This window comes from Nerophis ophidion, linkage group LG25, assembly GCF_033978795.1.
Source record: "Nerophis ophidion isolate RoL-2023_Sa linkage group LG25, RoL_Noph_v1.0, whole genome shotgun sequence".
NCBI classification, from domain to species: Eukaryota; Metazoa; Chordata; class Actinopteri; order Syngnathiformes; family Syngnathidae; genus Nerophis; species Nerophis ophidion.
The window spans coordinates 5355875-5377310 of NC_084635.1; the positions used below are offsets into that span (position 1 = coordinate 5355875).

The following is a 21436-nucleotide window of genomic DNA, read 5'->3' on the forward strand; positions in this document are numbered from 1 at the left end:
TATGTCCTAACTTGTTCACCGGTCCTCATATGGAAGGTACTTTTCCTTCTTGATGTCTCAAGAAGGGGTAAAAATACAAGAACACACACTTAGACACACACACTTAGACACACACACTCACACACACACTTTTAATTCTTACCTTCTTGAGACCGCCGAAAAATCTCTTTGGACAACCCTTTCTAGGTATATGAAGATTTGTATTTACAACATTAATAATATATACATACTATATGCAAATATTAAAAAAGCTTGTTGTGAAAAATTTGTTGGAATTTCACAAGAAAAAGGCCACAAATTCACAAGCTAATTTAGAATTTTGGCAGTATTATAATAAAAGTTGTCATTTTACCCAACGCAAGTCAAAATTTTACAAGAAAACCTCAACATTTGTGCAAGGTTATGATAAAAGTTGGAATTTTACTCTAAAACAGTCGCAATTTCACAAAAAGAAGCGTAACATTTTGGCAAATGTATGAAGAGAGTCGTCATTTTACTTGAGAAAAATCACAATTTTATGAGACAACTTTACAATTTTGCTGATATTATAATAATAATCACAATTTTACTTGGCAAAAGTCATATTTCCCTCGAAAAAGGTCACAATTTTACGAGAACCACAAAAAAAGTTGGCACTGTTTTGATCAAAGTCCGCATTTCATATGAGAAATAAAATAAAGTAATAATTTAGTGGAGAAAATATTGTAATATTACAGAAACAGAAAGAATATGAGAAATGGGTCCCAATTTTATAACAAAAAAGTCGACACATTGTGAGAAAGACTGCTTTTGGATGATTTTATTTTATTTATTTATTTTGAAATTGGTGTTTAATCTTCATTATTTACTTTAAGTTATAACAGTATATCTCTATATACATATTTTTTTTTTGTTTTTTAATTAATTTTGGCCAAAGGGGGCACATTTTAATTTCTTACATACACACTTGTTATTTCATATATTGGCCAGAGGGAGAGCACTTTTAAAACTGACACAGTCCATTTGAAAAATCCTTCCTTTTTGGGACCATCCTTATTTTGATAGATTTCACCACCAGGGGTGCAAATGAGACATTCTCTATTAGATGCAATGGTTTTCCCAGTATTGGTACCATGATTTATGTCCGAACTTGTTCACCGGTCCTCAAATGGAAGGTACTTTTCCTTCTTGATGTCTCAAGAAGGGTAGAAATACAAGAACACACACTTAGACACACACACACACACACACTTTTATTCTTACCTTCTTGAGACCGCCGAAAAATCTCTTTCGGACAACCCTTTCTAGGTATATGAAGATTTGTATTTACAACATTAATAATATATACATACTATATGCAAATATAAAAAAAAAAATCTGTGTGGTGAAAAATTTGTTGGGATTTCACAAGAAAAAAGGCCACAATTTCACAGCTAATTTAGAATTTTGGCAGTATTATATAAAAGTTGTCATTTTACCCAACGCAAGTCAAAATTTTAAAAGAAAACCTCAACATTTCTGCAAGGTTATGATAAAAGTTGGAATTTTACTCTAAAACAGTCGCAATTTCGCAAAAAAAAACGCGTAACATTTGGCAAATTTATGAAGAGAGTCGTCATTTTACTTGAGAAAAGTCACAATTTTATGAGACAACTTTACAATTTTTGCTGATATTATAATAATAATCACAATTTTACTTGGCAAAAGTCATAATTTCCCTCGAAAAATGTCACAATTTTACGAGAACCACAAAAAAGTTGGCACTGTTTGATCAAAGTCAGCATTTCATATGAGAAATAAAATAAAGTAATCATTTAATGGAGAAAATATTGTAATATTACAGAACAGAAAGATATAAGAAATGGTCCCCATTTTATAACAAAAAAGTCGACACATTGTGAGAAAGACTGCTTTTGGATTATTTTATTTTATTTATTTATTTGAAATTGGTGTTTAATCTTCATTATTTACTTTAACTTATAACAGTATATCTCTATATACATATTTATTTATTTTTTTATTAATTTTGGCCAAAGGGGGCACATTTTAATTTCTTACATACACACTTGTTATTTCATATATTGGCCAGAGGTGGAGCACTTTTAAAACTGACACAGTCAATTTGAAAAATCCCTCCTTTTTGGGACCACCTTGTTTTGATAGATTTCACCACCAGGGCTGCAAATGAGACATTCGCTATTAGATGCAATGGTTTTCCCAGTATTGGTACCATGATTTAATGTCCTAACTTGTTCACCGGTCCTCATATGGAAGGTACTTTTCCTTGTTGATGTCTCAAGAAGGGTAGAAATACAAGAACACACACTTAGACACACACACTCACACACACACTTTTAATTCTTACCTTCTTGAGACCGCCGAAAAATCTCTTTCGGACAACCCCTTTCTAGGTATATGAAGATTTGTATTTACAACATTAATAATATATACATACTATATGCAAATATAAAAAAAGCTTGTTGTGAAAAATTTGTTGGAATTTCACAAGAAAAAGGCCACAATTTCACAAGCTAATTTAGAATTTTGGCAGTATAATAATAAAAGTTGTCATTTTACCCAACGCAAGTCAAAATTTTACAAGAAAACCTCAACATTTGTGCAAGGTTATGATAAAAGTTGGAATATTACTCTAAAACAGTCGCAATTTCGCAAAAAATACGCGTAACATTTTGGCAAATTTATGAAGAGAGTCGTCATTTTACTTGAGAAAAGTCACAATTTTATGAGACAACTTTACAATTTTGCTGATATTATAATAATCACAATTTTACTTGGCAAAAGTCATAATTTCCCTCGAAAAATGTCGGAATTTTACGAGAACCACAAAAAAAGTTGGCACTGTTTTGATCAAAGTCAGCATTTCATATGACAAATAAAATAAAGTAATAATTTAATGAGAAAATATTGTAATATTACAGAAACAGAAAGATATGAGAAATGGGTCCCAATTTTATAACAAAAAAGTCGACACATTGTGAGAAAGACTGCTTTTGGATTATTTTATTTTATTTCTTTATTTTGAAATTGGTGTTTAATCTTCATTATTTACTTTAAGTTATAACAGTATATCTCTATATACATATTTATTTATTTTTTTTAATTAATTTTGGCCAAAGGGGGCACATTTTAATTTCTTACATACACACTTGTTATTTCATATATTGGCCAGAGGGCGAGCACTTTTAAAACTGACAGTCAATTTGAAAAATCCTTCTTTTTGGGACCAACCTTATTTTGATAGATTTCACCACCAGGGCTGCAAATGAGACATTCTCTATTAGATGCAATGGTTTTACCAGTATTGGTACCATGATTTATGTCCTAACTTGTTCACCGGTCATAACTTGCCAACCTTGAGACCTCCGATTTCGGGAGGTGGGGGTGGGGGGCGTGGTTGGGGTGGGCCGTGGTTAAGAGGGGAGGAGTATATTTACATCTACAATTCACCACCTCGAGTATTTCATATATGTATATATATATATACATATACATATATACATATATATAAAGTAAATAGTTGAATTTCAGACGGCACCTATCAAATACACAGTAAAAAAAACACAGTCGTTCTACTAACTGTACTGTGCTTGCTGGTTACTAAAAAAAAAAAAACACTTACCTTTCACTATTTGAGTAACCTTTGTTCTGCCATTTGCGTACTGGCGAGAGTGACTTGCCGTCAGGTGCGCAAAACCACATAAATCGTTGGCCAATCACAAAAGCAACCCCATAACGCTATAGCCAACATTCACCAGGAGATGGCGACATAGAATCACTCTATTACAGACGGCGTCGCCAGGGCTGTAACTTCCTCGTTCTTCTGCTTCGTCTCCTTGTGTGTGCAGTTTTTTTTAATTAAAAATCCGTAGGTGTAACGTGATTGGGCAGGCAAGCTGTTTATATAGCGGGAAAGCGGACGTGGAAAACAGGCTGTCCCCACTCAGGTCCGCATGGAGCTGGAGGGGCGTGTCCTCCAGCTCCGCTGATTTTTGGGAGATTTTCGGAGAACATTTCTTCGGGAGGTTTTCGGGAGAGGCGCTGAATTTCGGGGGTCTCCCGGAAAATCTGGGAGGGTTGGCAAGTATGTAACTAGTCCTCAAATGGAAGGTACTTTTCCTTCTTGATATCTCAAGAAGGGTAGAAATACAATCAATCAATCAATCAATGTTTATTTATATAGCCCCAAATCACAAATGTCTCAAAGGACTGCACAAATCATTACGACTACAACATCCTCGGAAGAACCCACAAAAGGGCAAGGAAAACTCACACCCAGTGGGCAGGGAGAATTCACATCCAGTGGGACGCCAGTGACAATGCTGACTATGAGAAACCTTGGAGAGGACCTCAGAAGTGGACAACCCCCCCCCCCCCCCCCCCCCCCTCTAGGGGACCGAAAGCAATGGATGTCGAGCGGGTCTAACATGATACTGTGAAAGTTCAATCCATAGTGGCTCCAACACAGCCGCGAGAGTTCAGTTCAAAGCGGATCCAAGAAGCAGCGAGAGTCTCGTCCACAGGAAACCATCCCAAGCGGAGGCGGATCAGCAGCGTAGAGATGTCCCCAACCGATACACAGGCGAGCGGTCCATCCTGGGTCCCGACTCTGGACAGCCAGTACTTCATCCATGGTCATCGGACCTGACCCCTCCACAAGGGAGGGGGGGGACTTAGGAGAAAACAGAAAAGAAAGCGGCAGATCAACTGGTCTGAAAAGGAGGTCTATTTAAAGGCTAGAGTATACAGATGAGTTTTAAGGTGAGACTTAAATTTCTTCTACTGAGGTAGCATCTCGAACTGTTACCGGAGGGCATTCCAGAGTACTGGAGCCCGAACGGGAAACGCTCTATAGCCCGCAGACTTTTTTGGGGCTCTAGAATCACTAATAAGCCGGAGTCCTTTGAACGCAGATTTCTTGCCGGGACATATGGTACAATACAATCGGCAAGATAGGATGGAGCTAGACCGTGTAGTATTTTTATACGTAAGTAGTAAAACCTTAAAGTCACATCTTAAGTGCACAGGAAGCCAGTGCAGGTGAGCCAGTATAGGTATATATGTATGTATATATGTATATAAAGGTATATACAGTATAGGTATATATGTATGTATATATGTATATAAAGGTATATACAGTATAGGTATATATGTATGTATATATGTATATAAAGGTATATACAGTATAGGTATATATGTATGTATATATGTATATAAAGGTATATACAGTATAGGTATATATGTATGTATATATGTATATAAAGGTATATACAGTATAGGTATATATGTATGTATATATGTATATAAAGGTATATATAGTATAGGTATATATGTATGTATATATGTATATAAAGGTATATACAGTATAGGTATATATGTATGTATATATGTATATAAAGGTATATACAGTATAGGTATATATGTATGTATATATGTATATAAAGGTATATACAGTATAGGTATATATGTATGTATATATGTATATAAAGGTATATACAGTATAGGTATATATGTATGTATATATGTATATAAAGGTATATACAGTATAGGTATATATGTATGTATATATGTATATAAAAGTATATACAGTACAGGCGTAATGTGATCAAACTTTCTTGTTCTTGTCAAAAGTCTAGCAGCCGCATTTTGTACCAACTGTAATCTTTTAATGCTAGACATGGGGAGACCCGAAAATAATACGTTGCAGTAATCGAGACGAGCAATCGACACAAGGACACACAAATTGGCTGCAAAAATGAAAACTGACCTTCATGGCAAATCCCTGAGAGATGCAACAGAATGTCCTCATCAACATGAGGCTCAGAGTTGGACTTTAATACCTGCCCGTGGCACGCTGCCAATGTCTGTTTGTGGAAGCGTGGCACAACTGCCACCTCACTAATTAGCGATATGGCAACACACCATTATGCCAGGCGTACTAGCATCACAACTGCATGCAAAACTCTTATTTTGTTTTTTTTTACCGCTTTTGTCTCCAGGAAGGGGAGGTGGACTGCTGGCCTCTGGTTTGTCCGGCGCTGACGTGCGAGTACACGGCGGTGGCCGAGGGCGAGTGCTGTCCGCGCTGCGTGGCAGACCCCTGCTCGGCTGACAACCTGTCCTACGACATCCGGCAAACCTGCCAGGATCCCGCGGGCCTCGCCCGTCTCAGCGGAGACACATGGCGCATGCCCAAGTCGCCCTGCACCAGCTGCACGTGTAAAGTAAGACAGAAAGCACTTTGAGCTTCATCTACCAAGATCCAGATACCAAACGCTAAATAGCGGGAGCAAACTATAAAATAGTGGGGGTGTGATCGACTATTTATAACTGGTGCACACCAGCATGTTTAATGGAGGTCTTTGCCTGTATACCATGGAGACACTCATTTACTGCACATTTATGTCATCAGGCATAAAATGCCTACCTGTGGCATCTTGAAACTAAACTTCACTAAAACCAGTGAAGTTGGCACATTGTGTAAATGGTAAATAAAAACAGAATTCAATGATTTGCAAATCTTTTTCATCCTATATTCCAGGGGTAGGGAACTTATGGCTCTTTTGATGACTGCTTCTGGCTCTCAGATAAATCCGAGCTGACACTGCTTAACACGCTAAGCAAATGAATAATTCCGCTTGTAATCACAGTGCTAAAAGTAACGTTCAAAATATGTGCATTTTAATCCATTCATCCGTTTTCTACCGCACCTGTTCAAGAAGTTGCGTTAATGGTAAAAAGTTATGTATTTATTATTGATTAGTGTGGGGCTTGCCCTGCTGGGGGTTCTTCAGACCCCCAAGCACCGACATGAGAGATTATTTCAGGGTTACAATATTGTTTTATTTTTCAATAAGTCTCTCAGTTGCTTTCCAGCAATTTTCTTTTTCTCTTTCGTTCTCGCTCGCGCTCTGGCTCCAGCCCCAAACCCGTCTCTCCTCCTGGCTGCTGCTTATAACATAGCGACAGGTGATAAGATAACAAGGCCCAGGTGGGCCGACTACGCACCTGTCCCTGATTTCGAGGCCGGTCCTGGCACACCCCGCTTCGCTGCAGGCCCGCAGGCCACTCCCCCCTCCACAGTTAGCTTCAGAATAACAATGTTATTACAGAGAATAACAGACTTATTGTACCTTAAAAATGTTGGTTTTACTTAAAAATGCACGTGATTAGTTGTGTTCAGTGTAAAAAAAAATATTATTATTAACGGCTCTTACGGAAATACATTTTAAAATATTTGGCTTCTTGGCTCTCTCAGCCAAAAAGTTCCCCACCTCTGTTATATTCAATTGAATAGACTTGGGTCGGCATAGCTCGGTTGGTAGAGTGGCCGTGCCAGCAACTTGAATGTTGCAGGTTCGATTCCCGCTCGTGCCATCCTAGTCACTGCCGTTGTGTCCTTGGGCAAGACACTTTACCCACCTGCTCCCAGTGCCACCCACACTGGTTTAAATGTAACTTAGATATTGGGTGTCACTATGTAAAGCGCTTTGAGTCACTTTAGAAAAGCGCTATATAAATATAATTCACTTCACTTCACTACAAAGGCAGGATACTTAAAGTTCAAACTGGAAAACTTAGTTGTTTTTTTTGCAAATGTTTACCTCATTTAGAATTTGATGTCTGCAACATGTTTCAAAAAAGCTGGCACAAGTGACAAAAAAGACTGAGAATGTTGAGAAATGTTCATCAAACACTTATTAACGACTCACGGAATGCCCTCAGGAAGAAGTACTTTAAGACATGGACAACGTCCATCGGCAATCGGCAGTGTTTTAGCCACTACTAAATAACTAATCCTCGTCTCCATGGCGACAAATAAAGTATGTTTCTTCCAAGTATCATCCCTGCAGGACGAGGACTAGCTAAACATGCTTCACTACACATTGTAGCTCACCGGCGTTTCAATGTAAACAAACACCATTGGTGGATCTACACTTAAAATTCACTCGTAATGATACCAAGTATAGGAACGTATCTAGTCGATACTAGTATGATTACATCGATATTTTTTAGCATCACAATCTTTTTTCGTTTTTTCGAAATGTATATTATATGATCCTGTAACGACTTGGTATCGAATTGATACCAACATTTGTGGTATCATCCAAAACTAACGTAAAGTATCAAACAAGAGAAAAATAAGTGATTATTGCATTTCAACAGAAGTGTGGATAGAACATGTTAAAAGAGAAAGTAAGCTGATATTAACAGTAAATGAACAAGTACATTTATAAGTAATTTCTACCACTTGTCCTTGGACTTGGAGAAGGCATTGGACCGTGTCCCTCGGGAAGTCCTGTGGGGAGTGCTCAGAGAGTATGGGGTACCGGACTGTCTTATTGTGGCGGTCCACTTCCTGTACGATCAGTGCCAGAGCTTGGTCCGCATTGCCGGCAGTAAGTCGAACACATTTCCAGTGAGGGTTGGACTCCGCCAAGGCTGTCCTTTGTCACCCATTCTGTTCATAACTTTTATGGACAGAATTTCTAGGCGCAGTCAAGGCGTTGAGGGGTTCCGGTTTGGTGACCGCAGGATTAGGTCTCTGCTTTTTGCAGATGATGTGGTCCTGATGGCTTCATCTGGCCGGGATCTTCAGCTCTCACTGGATCGGTTCGCAGCCGAGTGTGAAGCGACCGGAATGAGAATCAGCACCTCCAAGTCCGAGTCCATGGTTCTCGCCCGGAAAAGGGTGGAGTGCCATCTTCGGGTTGGGGAGGAGACCCTGCCCCAAGTGGAGGAGTTCAAGTACCTAGGAGTCTTGTTCACGAGTGGGGGAAGAGTGGATCGTGAGATCGACAGGCGGATCGGTGCGGCGTCTTCAGTAATGCGGACGTTGTATCGATCCGTTGTGGTGAAGAAGGAGCTGAGCCGGAAGGCAAAGCTCTCAATTTACCGGTCGATCTACGTTCCCATCCTCTCCTATGGTCATGAGCTTTGGGTCATGACCGAAAGGATAAGATCACGGGTACAAGCGGCCCAAATGAGTTTGGGTCTCTCCCTTAGAGATAGGGTGAGAAGCTCTGCCATCCGGGAGGAACTCAAAGTAAAGCCGCTGCTCCTCCACATGGAGAGGAGCCAGATGAAGTGGTTCGGGCATCTGGTCAGGATGCCACCCGAACGCCTCCCTAGGGAGGTGTTTAGGGCACGTCCAGCTGGTAGGAGGCCACGGGGAAGACCCAGGACACGTTGGGAAGACTATGTCTCCCGGCTGGCCTGGGAACGCCTCGGGATCCCCCGGGAAGAGCTAGACGAAGTGGCTGGGGAGAGGGAAGTCGGGGCTTCCCTGCTTAGGCTGCTGTCCCCGTGACCCGACCTCGGACGAGCGGAGGATGATGGATGAATGGCACTTGTCCTTAATAATCTTGACAAAATAATAGAATGATAAATGACACAATATGTTACTGCATATGTCAGCAGAATAAATTAGGAGCCTTTGTTTGTTTACTTACTACTAAAAGACAAGTTGTCTTGCATGTTCACTATTTTATTTAAGGACAAACTTGCAATAAAAAACATATGTTTAATGTACCTTAAGACTTTTTATTCGAATAAAGACAATAATGCCATTTTTTGTGGTCCCCTTTAAATAGAAAAGTATCAAAAAGTACCAAAAACTATTTCAATTTTGGTACCAGTGACAGAACCAAAATATTGGCATCGTGACAACACTAACAGCGAGTTCAACACATTTTTTTTTTATCATATAAGAAAAAAAAAAAGATTAAGTGATGTTTTGACGCGAAAACGAATGTTTAAAAACCCGGATTTTCCGCGGACATTTCACGTGCTGTGCATGCGGCTGCCATGTGACTGTGTGGAAAATGCATTCATTCTTAATTAGCAGCACTTAAGGAGTCCTACACTTTAATTATAGGAATAGCAATGTGTTAAAAGTCTCACTCTTCTATTTCTGAACTGCACAGAACTTTCCTTCGGTGGTCTTTTTCCTGGCCAACTAATGAGTGATGACACACACCAGCTTGAATTCTACACCTGCCAACTGAAAAATAAATAGGGAATATATATTGTATGTATATAATGTGTTTGTATATATATACATGTATACATATACACACACATATATACAGTGGGGCAAACAAGTATTTAGAGGTCTGTAATTTTCATCATAGGTACACTTCAACTGTGAGAGACAGAATGTGAAGAAAAAAATCCAGGAATTTTAAAGAATTTATTTGTTAATTATGGTGGAAAATAAGTATTTGGTCAACCATTCAAAGCTCTCACTGATGGAAGGAGGTTTTGGCTCAAAATCTCACGATACATGGCCCCATTCATTCTTTCCTTAACACGGATCAATCGTCCTGTCCCCTTAGCAGAAAAACAGCCCCAAAGCATGATGTTTCCACCCCCATGCTTCACAGTAGGCGTGGTGTTCTTGGGATGCAACTCAGTATTCTTCTTCCTCCAAACACCACAAGTTGAGTTTATACCAAAATGGATACATGGATGATACAGCAGAGGATTGGGAGAATGTCATGTGGTCAGATGAAACCAAAATAGAACTTTTTGGTATGAATTTAACTCGTCGTGTTTGGAGGAAGAAGAATACTGAGTTGCATCCCAAGAACACCATTCCTAGTAGTTTAATTAGTAAAATAATTAAAAGATATTTAAAATGTAAAAAACTTTATATACAATGTTTTAAAATAAAAACAATTTCAAACTAAATAATACAAAAATTATATGCAGTATAGAGTACAGTAGTAGTTCCATCCATCCATCCATCATCTTCCGCTTATCCGAGATCGGGTCGCGGGGGCAACAGCCTAAGCAGGGAAACCCAGACTTCCCTCTCCCCAGCCACTTCGTCTAGCTCTTCCCGGGGGATCCCGAGGCGTTCCCAGGCCAGCCGGGAGACATAGTCTTCCCAACGTGTCCTGGGTCTTCCCCGTGGCCTCCTACCGGTTGGACGTGCCCTAAACACCTCCCTAGGGAGGCGTTCGGGTGGCATCCTGACCAGATGCCCGAACCACCTCATCTGGCTCCTCTCCATGTGGAGGAGCAGCGGCTTTACTTTGAGTTCCTCCCGGATGGCAGAGCTTCTCACCCTATCTCTAAGGGAGAGACCCAAACTCATTTGGGCCGCTTGTACCCGTGATCTTATCCTTTCGGTCATGACCCAAAGCTCATGACCATAGGTGAGGATGGGAACGTAGATCGACCGGTAAATTGAGAGCTTTGCCTTCCGGCTCAGCTCCTTCTTCACCACAACGGATCGGTACAACGTCCGCATTACTGAAGACGCCGCACCGATCCGCCTGTCGATCTCACGATCCACTCTTCCCTCACTCGTGAACAAGACTCCTAGGTACTTGAACTCCTCCACTTGGGGCAGTAGTAGTTCAATAATTAAAATATATTTAAAATGTAAAAAACGTTAAATACAATGTTTTAAAATAAAAACAATTTCAAACTAAATAATACAAACTTCACGGTGGCAGAGGGGTTAGTGCGTCTGCCTCACAATACGAAGGTTCTGCAGTCCTGGGTTCAAATCCAGGCTCGGGATCTTTCTGTGTGGAGTTTGCATGTTCTCCCCGTGAATGCGTGGGTTCCCTCCGGGTACTCCGGCTTCCTCCCACTTCCAAAGACATGCACCTGGGGATAGGTTGATTGGCAACCATTAAATGGTCCCTAGTGTGTGAATGTTGTCTGTCTATCTGTGTTGGCCCTGTGATGAGGTGGCGACTTGTCCGGGGTGTACCCCGCCTTCCGCCCGATTGTAGCTGAGATAGGCGCCAGCGCCCCCCGCGACCCCAAAAGGGAATAAGCGGTAGGAAATGGATGGATGGATAATACAAAACATTATATACAACATAGAGTACAGTAGTTGTTAAATAATTAAAGATATTTAAAAATGTAAAAAAAGTTGAACACAATGTTTTGAAATAAAAACAATTTCAAACTAAATAAATAAAAAAATAAAAATTATTCACAGTATAGAGTACAGCAGGAGTAAAAAAATGTAAACAAAATAAAAAAAATAAATAAAAAAATACAAACAAAATTTTTTTTTATGTTTATACAGTATGTGTGCAGGATATATTGTACGTACATTTAACTGTCAAACCTACAGTAAAACTGTAATTATTTGTAAAATTGTACAATAAATAGTGTTTGATTATTTAACTATACCACATTGTACTGAGTAACTACTATAGAAGTGAACTACAAGCACTCATTAATGTATGAAATATGATAAGACTCTGTTTTATGCTGCTGCTGTTACATATAATGTAATATTGGACATGGTAATTGTTATATATTGTATATATGATTTAAACATAATATAATATATCAGTATATATCAGTGGTCAGCAACCTGTTTGAAACCAAGAGCTACTTCTTGGGTACTGATTAATGCGAAGGGCTACCAGTTTGATACACACTTAAATAAATTGCCAGAAATAGCCAATTTGCTCAATTTACCTTTGATAAATAAATATATATATATCAAAAAATGGGTATTTCTGTCTGTCATTCCGTCGTACATTTTTTTTCCTTTTGTGGAATGTTCTTTGTAGAGAATAAATTATGAAAAAAACACTTAATTGAACAGTTTAAAAGAGGAGAAAACACAAAAAAAAATGAAAAAAAGATTTTGAAAAATAGTTTATTTTAATTTTGACTCTTTAAAATTCAAAATTCAACCTAAAAAAATGAATAGAAAAACTACCTAATTCGAATCTTTTTGAAAAAAATAAAAAAATAATTTATGGAACATCATTAGTAATTTTTCCTGATTAAGATGAATTTTAGCATTTTGATGACATGTTTTAAATAGGTTAAAATCCAGTCTGCACTTTGTTAGAATATATAACAAATTGGACCAAGCTCTATTTCTAACAAAGACAAATCATTATTTCTTCTAGATTTTCCAGAACTAACATTTTTAAAAGAAATTCAAAAGACTTTGAAATAAGATTTAAATTTGATTTTACAGATTTTCTAGATTTGCCAGAAAAATAGTTTTGAATTTTAATCATACGTTTGAAGAAATGATTCACAAATATTCTTCGTCGAAAAAACAGAAGCTAAAATGAAGAATTAAATTAAAATGTATTTATTATTCTTTACAATAAATAAAAAAAATACTTGAACATTGATTTAAATTGTCAGGAAAGAAGAGGAAATAATTTAAAATGTAAAAAGGTATATATGTTTAAAAATCCTAAAATCATTTTTAAGGTTGTATTTTTTCTCTAAAATTGTCTTTCTGAAAGTTATAAGAAACAAAGTTAAAAAAAATAAAAAAATGTATTTAAACAAGAGAAGACCAAGTCTTTAAAATATTTTCTTAGATTTTCAAATTCTATTTGAGTTTTGTCTCTCTTAGAATTAAAAATGTCGAGCAAAGCGAGATCAGCTTGCTAGTAAATAAATACAATTAAAAAAATAGAGGCAGCTCACTGGTAAGTGCTGCTATTTGAGCTATTTTTAGAACAGGCCAGCGGGCGACTCATCTGGTCCTTACGTTGGTGACCCCCGGGTATATATATCATATACTGTACATATATTATGTAAATATTACATATATGTTATATTTTATATTGCTACTATGGTACATTTTTGTCTATTTTATACCTGCATTGTCCTTTCCATCCTTACACTTTCCATTATTTGTAACTGAGCTACTGTGTGGAGCAATTTCTCTTGTGGATCATTAAAGTTTGTCTAAGTCTAACAAGAATATGTTTAATTCCACTAAAAATGGCTGCTATTGTATGTTTCACTGCTTCCCCGTTTGTTGACATGCAAAAATGTTTCCACACGTTTTAACGTCTGTTCCCTCTTGTGCTGTCACGCCGCCTCACACAGAATGGAAACGTTTGCTGTTCGGTGGATCTCGACTGCCTTCACAACAACTGAAGAGCCGCTTCCCGCCGCCCCTTTCTCTCGCCTCCTCGCCCTGACTCCTACTCTCTCGCCACAGGCTCGCGGCGCCCTCCCACCCCTTTTCTCCCGTTAGACAACGGGAGGATTTTTTGACAGACTCTTGCACAGTCTTGTGCATGTCATTGTGTGCACAGAGAATACAAACACTGCTTGAGATGCGGAGTCCACCCCCCCACCCACCTGTAACGACTGACGGTACGTGACTGGACGTGGCTCGGACGGCGCCTGGGGTACTCTCACCACTCAACTGTATGTTTTTGTCCTCGGTCTGTCCGACCAAATGTTTTTTTGCATATTTTCATCGAAGCCGTAAACCAGATGATTAGGTAATGAGGTCATAGTTTATGATGCAGCGTCGTTTTGTGCCATACCATTCCGTCACGTTAAAGGCCTACTGAAATGAGATTGTCTTATTTAAACGGGGATAGCAGGTCCATTCTATGTGTCATACTTGATCATTTCGCGATATTGCCGTATTTTTGCTGAAAGGACTTAGTAGAGAACATCGACGATAAAATTCGCAACTTTTGGTCGCTAATAAAAAAGCCTTGCCTGTACAGGAAGTAGCAAACGATATGCGCGTGACGTCACGGGTTGTGGAGCTCCTCACATCCTCATATTGTTTACAATCATGGCCACCAGCAGCTAGAGTGATTCGGACCGAGAAAGCGCAAATTTCCCCATTAATTTGAGCGAGGATGAAAGATTCGTGGATGAGGAAAGTGAGAGTGAAGGACTAGAAACGAAAAAAAAAAGGCGAGGGCAGTGGGAGCGATTCAGATGTTATTAGACAAATTTACTACGATCATTCTGGAAAATCGGGCTTCACGGTGGCAGAGGGGTTAGTGCGTCTGCCTCACAATACGAAGGTCCTGCAGTCCTGGGTTCAAATTTCCCCATTAATTTGAGCAAGGATGAAAGATTCGTGGATGAGGATAGTGAGAGTGAAGGACTAGAAACGAAAAAAAAAGGGCGAGGGCAGTGGGAGCGATTCAGATGTTATTAGACAAATTTACTACGATCATTCTGGAAAATCGGGCTTCACGGTGGCAGAGGGGTTAGTGCGTCTGCCTCACAATACTAAAGGTTCTGCAGTCCTGGGTTCAAATCCAGGCTCGGGATCTTTCTGTGTGGAGTTTGCATGTTCTCCCCGTGAATGCGTGGGTTCCCTCCGGGTACTCCGGCTTCCTCCCACTTCCAAAGACATGCACCTGGGGATAGGTTGATTGGCAACACTAAATTGGCCCTTGTGTTTGAATGTGAGTGTGAATGTTGTCTGTCTATCTGTGTTGGCCCTGCGATGAGGTGGCGACTTGTCCAGGGTGTACCCCGACTTCCGCCCGATTGTAGCTGAGATAGGCGCCAGCGCCCCCCGTGACCCCAAAAGGGAATAAGCGGTAGAAAATGGATGGATGGAATTCTGGAAAATCCCGGATCTGCTTATTGTGTTACTAGTGTTTTAGTGGGATTATATGGTACCTGAAAGTCGGAGGGGTGTGGTGACCGCCAGTGTCTCTGAGGGAAGCCACGCAGCTGCAAGAGGACGCAAGCTCCGCTCATAACTACGGTAAGAGCCGACTAATTACCACAATTTTCTCACCGAAACCTGCCGGTTGACATGTGGTCGGGAACCATGTTCGTTTGACCGCTCTGTTCCATAGTAAAGCTTCACCTTCGGGAATTTTAAACAAGGAAACACCGGCTGTGTTTGTGTGGCTAAAGGCGGCCGCAATACACCGCTTCCCACCTACATCTTTCTTCTTTGACGTCTCCATTATTAATTGAACAAATTGCAAAAGATTCAGCCACACAGATGTCCAGAATACTGTGGAAATATGCGATTAAACCAGACTACTTATAGCTAGGATCGGGCTGGAAAAAAATGTCTGCTACAACCGGTGATATCAAACGCGACATATTCAACAGGACACTTCTCGGGAAATTTAAAATTGCAATTTAGTCAACTAAAAAGGCCATATTGGCATGTGTTGCAATGTTAATATTTCATCATTGATATATAAACTATCAGACTGCGTGGTCGCTAGTAGTGGCTTTCAGTAGGCCTTTAACTCGCAAACAAAAGTCACTTTCAACACTTGTGCAACCCCAAAACACCTTCTTGTCTTCATTAAGCTAAGAAATTAAGTAGTGCAATTAATTAGGGGTGTCGCGGTGAAATCGGTCAGACATCAGCGAGAAACAAGTATTGGCTAGCGCTTTAAACTTTCCGATACAAGGTTTGTTTACCTGTGCAAAGTTGGACAGCCAGTTTACATCTAAATGTCCTCCAATAAGCGCACAAAGTTGAACTTTACTTGTACTTGAGGGAAGCAGATACACAAAGAGTAGGGATGTAACGGTGTTAAAATGTCGCTGTACGATATTATCACGGTATTAAGGCCATGGTATGATATTATTGTGGTGTATGTTTAAAAAAAAATAAAAAAAGTGTAATTCAGGGGTGTCAAAATCATTTTAGCTCAGGGGCCGGACTATTAAAATCATGGCATTAAAACTAAACAAATAAAGACAACTTCAGATTGTTTTCTTAGTCTTACTTTGGCCAAAAATAGAATAAAGACATTCTGGAAATATTACAATAAAAATATAGAAAGAAAAAAATACCGGCAACGGTAAAGTTTAGATCAGGGATCTCAGACATGCAGCCCCGTGAGACGTTATTTTGCGGCCCCCAACTTAATATGAAAGTTTAATGTTAGTGCGGCCCGCAAGTTTTATATGAATGGTGCTTGACAGAGTTGTGTAATTTGGGTCCAAAATGGCTCTTTCAACGTTCTGGGTTGCCTACCCCTGCATTGGTGGAAAAGCGGAAAATTAGTGAAAGCGACAGAAAGGTTGCTATGGAGACGAGGGTTGTCTTACGTGCCCGGCTGCAGTCACACCGCCACACTTGTCCATCAGTAATAACCTGGACCAATTCAAACAGTTATTTGTTTGTTTTTAATTGTTTAATTTGTATTGCCTCACACGATGAATACTACATATATTTCTATATGACGCCAGATAAGACTCCGAGACCCTTCGCTTTTTTGCGGTTGCAATCCCGGTACTTTCCCGGCTATTATCCACCGACCGCCGTTGCGGAAATTACATTATTCTCTGTGCGTGGGCTAATTACAATCTTATTCCACAACTCCAAACATGTCTTTTTCAAAGCCTGCAGTAAAGAGAAAGGTTTCTGATGAGCAAAGACCAATCCGGCCCGGCATATGTTATTTTGCGGCCCCCAACATAATATGAAAGTTTAATGTTACCGCGGCCGGCAACTTTTATATGAATGGTGCTTGACAGCGTTGTGTTATTTGGATCCAAAATGGCTCTTTCAACATTCTGGGTTGCCTACCTCTGCACTGGTGGAAAAGCGGCAAATGAGTGAAAGCGACAGAAACGTTGCCATGGAGACGAGGGTTTTCTTACGTGCCTGGCTGCAGTCACACCGCGACCCCAGTCCGTCAGTAATAACAGTCCCCGATAACCTGGACCAATTCAAACAGTAGATTTTTTTTAATTGTTTAATTTGCATTGCCTCACACGATGAACACTACATGTATTTCTATATGATGCCGTATAACACTCCGGGAGCCGTCGCTTTTTTGTGGTCGCCATCCCGGTACTATTATCCGCCGACCGCCGTGTTGCTGTAGGGAGGAAAAACGGAACGACACACATTGCGGAAATAACATTATTCTCTGTGCGTGGGCTAAATACAAATATATTCCACAACCTCAAACATGTCTTTTTCAAGGCCTGTATGTAAAAGAAAGGTTTGTGATGAGCAAAGACAAATCCGGCCCGCCATAGGCTATTTTGCGGCCCCCAACATAATATGAAAGTTTAATGTTACCGCGGCCCGCAAGTTTTATATGAATGGTGCTTGACAGAGTTATGTTATTTGGGTCCAAAATGACTCTTTCAACGTTCTGGGTTGCCTACCCCTGCACTGGTGGAAAAGCGGAAAATTTGTGAAAGCGACAGAAAGGTTGCTATGGAGACGAGGGTTTTCTGCTGTCACACCGCAACACTTGTCCGTCAGTAATAACAGTCCCCGATAACCTGGACCAATTTAAACCGTTATTTGTTGTTTTTAATTGTTTAATTTGCATTGCCTCACACGATGAATACGACATATATTTCTATATGACGCCGTATAACACTCCGGGAGCCGTCGCTTTTTTGCGCTCGCAATCCCGGTACTTTCCGGCTATTACCCGCCGATCGCCGTGTTGCTGTAGGGAGGAAAAGCGGAACGACACACATTGCGGTAATATTATTCTCTGTGCGTGGGCTAAATACAAATATATTCCACAACCCCAAACATGTCTTTTTCAAAGCCTGCAGTGAAGAGAAAGATTTGTGATGAGCAAAGACAATTCCAGGAAAAGTGGGAGATGCAATATTTCTTAGTAGAGCACAGGTGCTCCCCGACGTGTCTTATTTGCACAGAGAAAGTTGCGGTGCACAAAGGATACAATTTGAAACGTCATTATACAACTAGACATGCTGAGGATTATGCAACATTATTTTTAAGAAATATTTCTTTCGGCCCAACCTCACTTAGACTCTGCATCCAGTGGCCCCCAGGTAAATTGAGTTTGAGACCCCTGGTTAACATCGATGAAGAAAGTGAATTTATGTTTATAACTGAATACATAAAATGCATAAAAATGTATTTTCTTTTGTATTATTATTATTTTTTAAATGAATTAACGTTTATGACAACCTTTTTCCAAAAAAACAATATATAATGTGAGATATAACAAGATAATGCATACATTTATCATTTGTTTTCAAAACGCTTACGAAAAAAATGGGATTCCAAAAATGTTCATGACGTGATGGGGCCCCCGGGGGCCCTGTTTTGAAAATGCCAAGCGCCAACACTGATGGAAAACAAATGCGTACTAACCACATATCATCCCGGGGGACCCCAGACAATTAATTCGGGCCTTGACTTTGACACATAGGCTAGAAATCAATCAATGAAAACATTTACCGTGGGACCCCATTTTCATGACTTGATGGGGTCCCCGGGGGCCCCATTTTGAAAATGCCAAGCGCCAACACTGATGGAAAACAAATGCGTACTAACCGCATATCATCCCGAAGGGACCCCAGACAATTCATTCGGGCCTTGACTTTGACACATAGGCTAGAAATCAATCAATGAAAACATTTACCGTGGGACCCCATTTTTATGACTTGATGGGGTGCCCGGGGGCCCCATTTGGAAAATGCCAAGCGCCAACACTGATGGAAAACAAATGCGTACTAACCACATATCATCCCGGGGGACCCCAGACAATTCATTCGGGCCTTGACTTTGACACATAGGCTAGAAATCAATCAATGAAAACATTTACTGTGGGACCCCATTTTCATGCCTTTTTGGGGGTGATCTACGGGGGCCCCATTTTGAAAATGCCAAGCGCCAACACGGATGGAAAACAAATGCGTACTAACCACATATCATCCCGGGGGACCCCAGACAATTCATTCGGGCCTTGACTTTGACACATAGGCCCGAATGAAAACATTTACTGTGGGACCCCATTTTCATGCCTTTTTGGGGGTGATCTACGGGGGCCCCATTTTGAAAATGCCAAGCGCCAACACGGATGGAAAACAAATGCGTACTAACCACATATCATCCCGGGGAACCCCAGACAATTTATTCGGGCCTTGACTTTGACACATAGGCTGGAAATCAATCAATGAAAAAATTTACCGTGGGACCCCATTTTCATGACTTGATGGGGTCACCGGGGGCCCCATTTTGAAAATGCCAAGCGCCAACACTGATGGAAAACAAATGCGTACTAACCACATATCATCCCGGGGGACCCCAAACAATTCATTCGGGCCTTGACTTTGACACATAGGCTAGAAATCAATCAATCAATCAATGTTTATTTATATCGCCCTAAATCACGAGTGTCTCAAAGGGCTGCACAAGCCACAACAACATCCTCGGTTCAGATCCCGAATCAGGGCAAGGTAAAACTCAACCCAATATATATATATTTATTCAATGAGAAACCTTGGAGAGGACACCCGCTCCCCCAGACTGCAATGGACACAAACTTCAAAATCATAAATAAAGGTGACAAGCAGATATTTACAATCTACTATGTAAATAGTCATGAAAATGAAGAAAACACACTGAATGAGACGGTGTGTCCAAACTTTTGGCCTGTACTGTATATTTTCTTAATTGCCTTACCCTGGGTAAATAAATGTTGAATAAACATAAAAACACGCGTAAATTGGAAATGACGACATCGGTGTGTTGCTAAATCTACCTCATCCATTGTGGTTGGATGGTTGATCTGCACCATTGAACAAATTCGATCGGTAAAAATGTACGGGCAAATTGCGGGTGTTGTTGATTGAGTTGTTGAGAATTGGCGCATTGTGAATTCCTCAAGGGACTTATATATTTGCAATGTGTACAAACCCTGTTTCCATATGAGTTGTGAAATTGTGTTAAATAGAAATATAATCGGAATACAATGATTCGCAAATCATTTTCAACCCATATTCATTTTAATATGCTACAAAGACAACATATTTGATGTTCGAACTGACAAACCTTTTTTTTTTTTTTGGGTAAATCATTAACTTTAAAATTTGATGCCAGCAACACGTGACAAAGAAGTTGGGGAAAGTGGCAATAAATACTGATAAAGTTGAGGAATGCTCATCAAACACTTATTTGGAACATCCCACAGGTGTGCAGGCTAATTGGGAACAGGTGGGTGCCATGATTGGGTATAAAAACAGATTCCTAAAAAAATGCTCAGTCTTTCACAAGAAAGGATGGGTCGAGGTACACCCCTTTGTCCACAACTGCGTGAGCAAATAGTCAAACAGTTTAAGAACAACGTTTCTCAAAGTGCGATTGCGAGAAATTTAGGGATTTCAACATTTACAGTTCATAATCTCATCAAAAGTTTCAGAGAATCTGGAGAAATCACTCATCACAAAGCTTCAACAATTAGTTTCCTTGGTTCCCAAACGTTTATTGAGTGTTGTTAAAAGAAAAGGTGATGTAACACAGTTGTGAACATGCCCTTTCCCAACTACTTTGGCGTGTGTTGCAGCCATGAAATTCTAAGTTAATTATTATTTTTTTTTTAAATAATAATACAAGTTTAGGAGTTTGAACAGCAAATATCTTGTCTTTGTAGTGCATTTAATTGAATATGGGGTTGAAAATGATTTGCAAATCATTGTATTCTGTTTATATTTACATCCAACACAATTTCCCAACTCATATGGAAACGGGGTTTGTATATGTTTGTCCAATTCCATTGGTCTTTTCCTTCCGCACAAAGATCTACATGGATTCCAAACATTGGGGATGTAGTCGTCATCTCTCCCATTGCTCTGTTGACAATATTGTCCCTAAAACACACCCTGCTCTTCCGTGATAAATCAGACCTCGTAGGCCAGGTTGACGCTTTCTTCTATCTTCAGCTGTGTGGCCCAGATGTGACTG

At 39.8% G+C, this 21436-nt stretch overlaps 1 protein-coding gene across 1 annotated transcript in view; it reads left to right on the forward strand.

Moving 5' to 3' along the window:
* LOC133543114 (protein kinase C-binding protein NELL1-like) overlaps nt 1-21136 on the forward strand; it is an 881729-nt gene extending 860593 nt beyond the window's left edge. Inside the window, exons 19-20 of the mRNA XM_061887562.1 lie at nt 5997-6221; nt 13840-21136. Coding sequence (XP_061743546.1) covers nt 5997-6221; nt 13840-13890 — 276 coding nt within the window. The 3' untranslated portion in view covers nt 13891-21136. The remainder of the gene's footprint in view (nt 1-5996; nt 6222-13839) is intronic.
* Nucleotides 21137-21436: the final 300 nt, after the last annotated feature.